The sequence below is a fragment of the Labeo rohita genome, chromosome 6 (assembly GCF_022985175.1).
Source record: "Labeo rohita strain BAU-BD-2019 chromosome 6, IGBB_LRoh.1.0, whole genome shotgun sequence".
Classification (NCBI taxonomy): Eukaryota; Metazoa; Chordata; class Actinopteri; order Cypriniformes; family Cyprinidae; genus Labeo; species Labeo rohita.
In genome coordinates this window covers 9,792,360-9,803,045 of record NC_066874.1, presented here as the reverse complement: position 1 = coordinate 9,803,045, position 10,686 = coordinate 9,792,360, and the positions used below count along the sequence as shown (strand labels likewise).

At 33.3% G+C, this 10,686-nt stretch overlaps 1 protein-coding gene across 1 annotated transcript in view; it reads right to left on the bottom strand.

Annotated features, from left to right (window-relative positions):
- Positions 1-527: 527 nt before the first annotated feature.
- The window catches only part of ptprnb (protein tyrosine phosphatase receptor type Nb), a 27,935-nt gene continuing 17,776 nt past the window's right edge, over positions 528-10,686 (bottom strand). The window contains 6 exon segments of the mRNA XM_051112017.1: positions 528-3,377; positions 3,652-3,725; positions 3,822-3,886; positions 4,119-4,172; positions 8,475-8,641; positions 8,751-8,870. Of these exon segments, the coding sequence (XP_050967974.1) occupies positions 3,306-3,377; positions 3,652-3,725; positions 3,822-3,886; positions 4,119-4,172; positions 8,475-8,641; positions 8,751-8,870 (552 nt within the window). The 3' untranslated portion in view covers positions 528-3,305.

Below are 10,686 nucleotides of genomic sequence, written 5' to 3'. Positions count from 1 at the left end.
ACTGTTCAAAAACTTTTGACTGGTAGTTTGTATAAGATATAATTAAAAATAAAATTCAAATAAAACACGGAATAAATAAAAAAGACACATGTACACAGTGATGCTGCTGCATCACTTCACAAACAAGTTTTATTAATCATCACAAGATACAAAATATGTTTTTTTAACAATTCTATTATATTTTTATATATAATAGATATATATATTTTTTTATTTTTTTTTTTTTACTGATTTGCAAGAGGAATAGAACATTTAAGCTGACCACAACAACCAGAAAGAGAAAAGTAGATAAAGAGATTTTGGCCAAAAAGGAAAGGAAAAGAGGGAATTCAATCTCTTTGTCTGGCTTTACCATAATTCCCACAGCAGACCAGCATGTTCTTCAAAATCTGATCTGAAATTCAACATATCTTCCTGCTGTCACATTTGCATTTGACTTGGAGTTCTCATGAAATGAAATGTGATGGATTCGTCAGAAATGTGGAGACAAATGAATAGGCTCACTTTATTTCCATTTTCTGTTCTGCTTGTGCGGGCAGCTGTCAAAATTTTGTGTAATAGATTAAAAATGGGCAGAGGGAAGTGTACAATTGTGAGGGCACACATTCCATGCAAGTCTACACATGACCATGGTTTAAATAAGCTAAACAGGAGACCAGACTACAGCAGTGCTTCTCTTTATGACACTTTCTGTTTTCCCTCCCCCTACAACCACCACCCAAGTTAACAAGAGGATTGTGAAGCAAACCCACACATAACACTGATGAAGTGTAGTTAAGGGGACAAAGTCATCACCACGGTGAAACAGGACAGCATAAGAGAAAGCAAAGACGGAGAAAAGCACTTCCCTTTAGATAATTATATTTTTGTTACCAAGAGTGAAGGCAAGGAAGAAATCAGATCCTGAAGAGCTTAAATATAGGTCCAAGTAGTATACTTTTGTGTGTGAGAGCAATAATTTAAAGGAGATTTGATATTACATGCTGTAGGAAGGCAATATTAGGCAGAACAGGTTGGGATATGTAGTTTTGAATGTTTAAGTGCAGGAAGGCAGAAAAAAATGACTAGGGATGGCACTGAGTAATTTTAAAGTCAAGTACTAACAAGGAAAACAAGAATTATTTATGCCTACTTGAACATTTAAAGGGGTCCTATTATGCTTTTTCACTTTTTGAATTTTAGTCAGTGTGTATGTTCGGGCATAAAAAAGATCTATACAAATTTCAAAGTCCACTCCAAATGGAGATGTTTTGTTTCTTAAAAAATCCCTTTTCAAGAACTACAATGAAGAGATCTATTCATCATAGAGTGTAGATATCTTCACTTATAACACAAGACTTTTTTTTAAATGCATAAACTTGCACTAGATTAGGCTAGGCTAAGTAGTGATGAAGTTCTTAGATAATATTAATGTTCTTTTTCTGTAGCTGTTTTTTGAATAACTAAGGAAATGTAAGCATTATAATTAATAACTTACAATATTTTTATTCAATTATTGTCATGTTAAATACAAATTAAGTCATAATAAAAAAGTTAGGCTGCCTTATGCTGGAGCTGGAGCTGGTTTTCGGGCAATGAAACTATGTATGTAAATAAATAAATTAGCACGATAATATCATGTATCAGCGATTTTCGCAGACTGACGATAGGACCCAACACTGCTTTAGCATCAACTATAATGGAACAGATGGAACTTGTTGCTTTTGTGAGGGGTGTGGCAGTGTTTCAACACATTTCATTTTTTGAAGGCGGGTCTTCATCAAACCCGGAACTAATCGAGCCATTTGTGCCAGGCTGGAAGAAAGGTATTGTGATAATGTAAATTATTTGAAAAATAATGTGGTTTTTGAACAACCAAGCATGTTGTAGTATACCCCCAAAACAAAATCAAGACATTGTAAAAGAGCATAATAGGACCTCTTTAAAATAAAATTACAAATATGACACATAATGCTTACAATGGTTTCACATGATAAATTAAGCTATGCCTTTCTTTAAGAAAATAAAAAATATAAAACCAATATTTAAAATAATTATTACACACTGGGTTAAAAAAAAATACAATCTCATTTTAATGTTTTATCACTAATACTTATATGTTTTATTGTTTAACTTAAAGGAACACTCCACTTTTTCTGAAAATAGGCGCATTGTCTAACTCATTGTCCATTCAGCCGATCTCCGGGTCTGGAGGTAGCACTTTTAGCATAGCTTAGCATAGATCATTGAATCTGATTAGACCGTTAGTATCTCGCTCAAAAATGACCATATATAATGACGATATTTTTCCTATTTAAAACTTGACTCTTCGGTAGTTTCTTCGGTGTGATTTTCTAGGCTGATATGACTAGAAACTATACTCTCATTCTGGCGTAATAATCAAGGAACTTTGTTGCCACACCATGGGTGCAGCAGGCGCAATGATATTACGCAGTGCCTGAAAGTGACAGAGTTGACGGTTGTGTAATATCATTGCGCCTGCTGCACCCATGGTACGGCAGCAAATTCCCTGATTATTACGCCAGAATGAGAGTATAGTTCCTAGCCATATCGACCTAGAAAATCGGAACCTTTCATTTTTTGTCCGTCTTTGTACACAATGTAACTACAGAAGAGTCAAGTTTTAAACAGGAAAAATATAGAACATTTTTGATCATTTTTGGGCAAGATGCTAACGGTCTAATCAGATTCAATGATCCATGCTAAGCTATGCCAAAAGTGTTACCGTCAGACACGGATATCGGCTGAATGGATTCAAAAACGGTAAAAACTCAACTGTTCAACTCCAGGGGAGTTGGAAAATGAGCCTATTTTCCAAAAAAGTGGAGTGTTCCTGTAATATTCAATTTGGAAATACAAGTGCTATACATTGACAATTTAATTGGCTAACAGCAGAGTCTGCTGTGAAAAAAAGCTGCACAAATAGTTTTTCACAACTCTTGTAGTTTAGCACTTGGCACCATAAAAGTGGATCTTTATCTAGTGGATAGCATGACCATAAAGATTAAAATATTGCACAATTTCTCACCCCTCTATACCACAGTGCAACCCAACACAAGTACTGTAGCTGTCACATGATTTAAGTGAAGGATTTAGTGAGAACGTTCATTTCAGCAAAAGGAAAATCAATTTGCAGTTAGTTTATTTAATTAGTTATCTGTAGAAGGAGTACTCGACTAGTTGGTTACTCATGCGCATCCCTAATACTAACCTCAGTGGCCACATAAGGCATGTATGCACACATGCATGTAGTTGCAATGTAATTTGTGAGTGTGTATGTATGTGCTCGATCATGGGCATTTGTTTCACTGCGGTAGAGCTTTGAGAATGGCATTAACCTCTTCAGCCACAGCGGTCAGTGCAAACTCAAACTGATCCTGAGGAGAAAAAAAAGCACAGATCAGCATTTCTATTTCATATTTCACTACTCAAACTCTCTTTTAATAACACTATCAGCACCAATGAAAAAGATATACTGCAGTTACTGCACCTGAGAGGAATAGGAGAGGCTGCTCATACTATGGCATTTTATGAGTGCAATATTATACCCATAAAACACCATATTATCAGCAGCTTGCTGATAATATGGTGTTTTATGGGTACAATAGTGCTTTGATTTTTGATGTGGGGATCTGTGGGGATCTTCATTACCTTGGTGCGCACCATTCCTGGCCTCTGGTCTCGAATATGTTCCAGGGTTGCAGCAATGTCAATCTCCTTTACTCCTGAGTTGAAAACAAAACAAACATTTTCAGCATGCCATACTTTCCTAAACACTATTATTTCTTCAGAAGCTTTTCAAGTTTCCATCATGTGCTGACCTTTAGCCATGCGGTTCAGAACCATGTCGATCAGGATGTATGTTCCAGTCCGGCCTGTACCATCACTGCACAGAAGGGCGATACTGTAAGTAACACACTCTGGAAAAATATCTAATGTGCCATTTGTGAGCATAAAGTACAGTCAGAATCAATGCACTGCTTTATATACAAAAGAATACTGTTTTTATTTCAAAACACCTAATAACATTTTTGGTAGGCTTGGTATGCATCTTGTTCCTAAAATGTACCAAACTACCTCTTTATCATTCTTTAAATGCATTAATGTGTTAAAAATACCTGCAGTGCACAATGATGGGGCAGGAGCGGCCACGGTAGCACTTATTGACTTTCCTGAGGGACAGAAAAAGAGATTTCCTGAAGGAAATACCAGTGCTTGCAAGGCATCAATAAGTTTAAAGTTAGATTAACTCAGGACTTAAGCTTTAGTGAGTAAATGAAATGACGGTTAGCAGTTGTCACAACATTTGTCAGCTGTGCACAAGAATGCACATGGCAGTATAAAGGTGTATGCAGTATAAAGCTTTGCCTAAATAACAAACATTATAGAGAAGTTTTAATTGCATTTCTATACTTTTAATTACATAAATGTCTGTAGAAATACATTTTATTTCAACTTATATAATGTGTATGGGCCATTCTACAGAATTGGTCCAAGGTCAGAGTTGGAAACGTCTTGAAAAAAAGTCTCTTTCCAACTAAATTGTATAATATTCAAGGTACACATTTCTAGTAATTGTACAGTTAATTCTCATATATTATTTAGAAAGTTTTGTAATATTTGTCCTCTCTCCAAATTTGCTTAGAAGGGTTATATTGACCTATTAAGATTTTGCTTACATCTCCTTTGAAATATATTGTTTTGCTATTTTATTAATTTTTTAATATATAACGATTACATTTTTAACAATATTTCAAGTGTGATTTATGACATTTGTTGTATTTTGAATTTTTTTTTTCTTTGTAAAAGGCAAAAAGTTGATACTAATGATTTCAAAGTTAAGTTTGAATATACATTGAAACAAACACTATCATAACATCCTAGTTGATAATTCAGTATACTTTATTTTTGACGAAACATCCCATGTTTCAGTAGTGACTGCACGTTTTCGGTAGTGACAGTTTTCAGTAATGACAGAAATGCTTTGGTAGCAACCACATCACATTACAAAATTTTAACTCGCAAACTAAAACATACAAACAAAATTGCATAACTGTGCTAAAATTTTGTTTATTTCCCCCAAATATGGGGATTATACGTTTTCTTTTGTCACTACCGAAACAATGATGACATGTTTCGGTCGTGACTGTTTCAGTAGTGACAATTTTATGGGATAACACCCCAAAAAACAAAGATGTTACTACCGAAACTCCAACTAATGTTTTGGTACACTAAAAAATTACTGTTATTTTAACAGTAAAAGACTGCAAAAATTAAATTACAGTAAAATCCTATTAACTGGTTATATAGTAAGTAAGTTCCCCTACTATATACGATGAAAAACTGACATTACATGTAATTTTATGGTAGTATACAGTCTTTGGAATTTATAGTGAATAACCATAAATTGACATTCCCAGAATTCCCTGCATTATATTTCACATTTAATGTTTTTTTGTTTTTGTTTTTTCTTATCAGTTGTGTACATTAGGGTTGTATGTTACATCTAATGTTAAATTGATGTTTATTGCATTATTTCAGTTTCATGTGTGTTACCCTGATGATTTTTAGTGTATGTGTGAATGAACTGTGCACATTCTATATAGGTTAGTATTTAAAAGCTGTTTGTGATGGGCTTTGATTCATCATGTGACTTTCTCATCACCATCTGCTTTTGGTGATTATCAGTGTATTACAGCAGTACAAAACAGATTTCAGCACTTCCATAGGTTGGTATATTATTTCATTATATCAGTCGGACATTATATCAGTTAATAAAATCACGGTATTTAAATGTAAATTTAATGAAAGTTAAATTGGTAAAACTTAAAATGTTGGTACCGTATTTTTTACTGTAAAAAACCCCCCACAGCTGCCAGGTTTTTACCATAAATTTTACAGATTTTTTTTTTTTTTTTTTTTTTACAGTGTAGTGATTTTTTCGGTAGTGACAATTTTAGATACTTTTGAACCTAGCTCAAAGATGCTAATCAGCACATGGTTAGCTAGCACAGTTCTAAACAGTTGTACACATATAAAAACTAAATGTTATTTTAAAAAAAAAACTCCCAAAAAAGTGTGCTTAATTGCAAAAAAAAAAAAAGTGTTCTGTAGTGGCGTTCCTTAAAGTTACACACAGATTTTTCAAACTCTTGAACACATTTACCTTAAAATGATGGGACCTATCTACTCGCACCTTGTAGCTATAAGAAAGATGGATACAGGAATATTTCCTGATCGTAAATGTAGGGATATAATTAAAATCAGTCTCAGACAATGGACTAAAACATACACTGTTTCGGTAGTGACATGACAAATGTGGGACATTTACATAAAGTTACCTAATTTAAAAAATATATATTTTTAAACTTCACTTTTTAAAAGAATCAAAAAGACACTTTTTAAAACAACAATGGAAAAAAATACAAAAATGATTTTATCATGTTCATAAGTTGAAATTTAGCAGTCAGAGTTGGGGACAGCCACCTCCCAACTGAAAATACCCAGTAAATGATGATTTTAAATATTTTAAGCTTACTAATATTTTAAATATTATTATGGGTTTCAATAGATAATAGAAAGATCTTAGTAAACATCTAAGGTTTGAATACTTTTTAAATGTGTTTTTTGGTTGTGGGACAGCAATGTGAACCAATTCCACTTAGTTCCACTTTAGCACAATCAAATATACTTCAGTATACTACAATTACCTACAAAACGAAGTTTAAATGGTGTCTGGAGTGGAATATATTGAATAGTTTAAGGCTAAAATAATTGCAGACATTTGTGGAGAACAAAATTAATAAAGACAAGAGTTTGCCTTGTAAACACTGTAAAAATCTAGGTTTATGTAGAGCAGAGACCCACAGAGATCAGAGGAAAACATCAGGACCACTTCACAGTAGAGAGCCAGAAAGATCAAAAAGAGCAGAGTTATACCACAGTCAACAGTGGTAAGAAACAAGCAACATCAACCCAAACACTGAAAAGCATGAAATGTAAGGACGTGGGTGAAGAAAGGAGAGAGACATAGAGAAGGAAATGAAAAGAGACGAAGATGAAGAGGTCGACAGAGAATCACGCAGAGAGAAAGAGGGAGGGGGGGAGTTAGGCGATGGAGCGTTTCGTCAGCGTTGCTGCAGCCACACCTGTCTGTGCTCATTTTTGTGACTATGCAACTGGAACCAGACTACTAGCTGCAAACCACAAAAATGACACAGACAGCTGTGCAATACTCGCTACTGCGCTCCATCGCTCTCAGAAAGAGACAGAGAGTGGGTAAGAGGTTCAAAGAGACAGTGGTAAAGAGACTGAAGAGAATGAAGGAAATGGAGTGAAGAGTGATGAAATGACATCATGTAATGGCAGCTGGAAGAAAAGAGAGAGCAAATGGAAATTTTGAGGTGGAACTGACATATACATACACAGAGAGCAGTCACAATTATGGAATAATAAATGTTGTCTAATAAAAATAATTGCTAATAATTATTCGGTTTTGTGACTATTTCCAACTGTATAATAGTAGTGGTAGACTCTGTAAACATTTTATTATAACAACAATACTACTGCACAGGGGGAAATCACATGAATAATAATATTTTAAAATGTTTAAAAACATTACCCAGCCCAAATTAATATATAATTACAATTAATTGCAAATTAACAAAATACAAATATAAAATTCAAATAATAACAATGATAGTAGTTCTCATTTTATTATATACTATTATTACTACTATGCATTAACTTTCTGTACACTCTTCAAGTTTGACTGTGTTATGTCAAATAATTACTATTAAAGCATATTATAAGGCAGGCATTTACTAGGCCTACATATACACTACCATTCAAAAGTTTGGGGTCAGTACATTTTTATTGTTTCTTTTTTTTTTTTTTTTAAGAAATTAATACTTTTATTCACCAAGGATGTATTAAGTTAATAATTAAAAGTTTATTAAAAGTTAATAATAAATAATTTACATTGTTATAAAATATTTATATTTTGAATAAACACTGTACTTTTTAAACTTGTTATTCATGAAAGAATCCTGAAAAAAAAAATCACAGGTTCCAAAAAATATTTGGCAGCACAACTGTTGATATTATCCAACATTGATCATTCTAATAATAAATCTGCATATTAGAATGATTTCTGAAGGATCATGTGACACTTAAGACTGGAGTAACAGCTGATAAAAATTCAGCATTTCATCACAGGAATAAATTCTATTTTATGTTGAAATAAAAAACATTATTTTATATTGTAAAAACATTTTGCAATATTACTGTTTTTTTTTAATATATTTTTAATCAAATAAATGCAGCCTTGATGAGCATAAGAGACTTCTTTAAAGACTATTACAAGTCTTACTGACCCCAAACTTTTGAACGGTAGTGTATGTGTTAATAGTAATATATACTTCAATGCAATATATATAAATAGTAATAAATATGTGAGCGAGTATGCACAGTACCTGCGGAAGTCCAGCAGAGGCCGTGTGGAGGTGGGTATTCCCTGTGCAGGCCAGCTCAGGAAGTGGAACTGAGTGAGGGTACGAGTTTCCTGGGTTTGGACGTTTTTCAGGTAGAAACTCCGCACCAGGAAGTCATTACACCAGATATGCTCAGACACCAGGTTCACCTTAGTGAGATAATTAAAGGTAAACGTAATATTTGATGTAGTTTACACTACATAAAGCAAAAATCTCAGGATGTCTTATGAGGTTCACAAGTAATATTTTCACACAAACCTCATAAATGTGGTAGAGAGAAGAGCCCTCATCGGGCCAGTAGCGATCACACTGCTTTTCTCCGTCCTCAACCAGAGCCGTCATCATCACTATGACTGTACACCCGCTTTCCCAAACCATCTGTGCAACATACATGGCTTACAAAATACACCAATCAAGCAGTATTTACACAAATGTATAGCAAATAAGACTAATTTATACACAGAACTGTATAAAATTTTCAGAAAACATTTTTTTTAATGTTCTTTTAAAGTATTTTATGCTCACCAAGACTGCAATATACAGCAAAATAGTACTATTGTGAAATATTATGACAATTACCTAATGTAGGAGTATATTTATACTTGTTTATTTATTTTTTCTGTGATGGCAAAGCTGAAATTTCAGCAGCCATTACTCCAGCCGTGTCACAAATCATATATATAATATACATAGGGTACAACGGGGCTAAAGGCACACCTTTGAAAAAATGTTTTTTGTTTTTTTTTTCACTTTTCACTGCGCCCAAAATGCATGATTTCAAAAAAAATATATATATACATTTGTATTGAACATTTATGGAGCCACAGATTTTGTGTGAAAACAAATCATACAAGTTGTTTATTTTCCTTAAAAATCTTATAAATGCATGAGGTGGCAAGGGGGCACACAGTATTGATACAAATACTTCAGCTAAAATAATGTTTTTTTTTTTTGTCTAAATTAATTCTTGTTCAAAACAATCACTTTAGCAAAGTTTGTAGTATTTTCTGCTTTTTTTTTTGATAAATACTTTTTTGTTCAATAAGTATTTGTTATTAAAATACGTTAATATAAAAAATATAGTTTAAAATACAGAAACAGAATCATTTTAAAAAGTAAAGATTCTAAAAGCACTGCAGATCCCATAACAATTTAATATAGATTTACAGTAGTAACAACACATAATATTTTATTATATGATATGATTAATAGCATGTTTTAAAATATGATGGTTTCATTCTAAGCATGGTGATTATTTCTAAGATGGATACCCAACATAATTGGTTAAGTAAATCTACAATATTTTAAAAACGTCAAATATTAGATCAAGTAAGCACAGAATCAACTTTGCTCGCATCAAGGATCAGACAAATTTGCACATGCATTCTGAAAAGCGGATGTTATGGAAAGTTTTTCTGCCATCTAGTGGTTTAGAGAAAAATAAAATCAAAGGTGCCTTTTACCTCAAGGTGCCTTTAGGTCCATTGTACCTACATATAAATAAATTTAATGCATTCTTAAAGGGAACCCCAGTTATTAAGACTTGTATAGCTTAATATTACATGATATAAATGATGTCTCTTACTGAAATATGTAGTAAAAAACCCATGAAAGATTCACCTTATTTAAGAATCCACATAGTTTTATACATTTTTGGGCTATGGGGAGACGCCATTATTTCGATGATGTGAAATGGTTGCAGTCTGTGAGCCACTGTTGCTACCTGTTGCTATTTCTACCGCAACACAACTTGGAATACAGGAATACAATTTCAGAAAATAAAATACTGATAGAATGACCACAGCTACTCCACAAGGAGTCTAAACGCCCTGGATATCAAGTAAATCCACGCTGATAAACTCCTTCAGTGGCTGCAGTGTCATGACAAGCATCAACATGTTTACATTCTGCCAGGATGGCATCTAGCGTTTCTTGTCTCTGCCGTTTATAAGATCTTTTAGTAGTTGTGGACTACTAAAAGCCTCAAAGAAACAAAGACAGACACTTTTTTTTTTTTTTTTTTTTTTTTTTTGTTCACAGGCATCTTCCCATTAATTTCTAGGAAAGCAGTGAAGACATCTCTTCTCTTCTTGGCTTCTACAATGTGGCATTGTATCAGTAGTTTATTTTCCAAGTTGTGTATTCCGAGTTGTGTTGTGATAAAAATAGCAACAGGTAGCACCACTAGCTCACC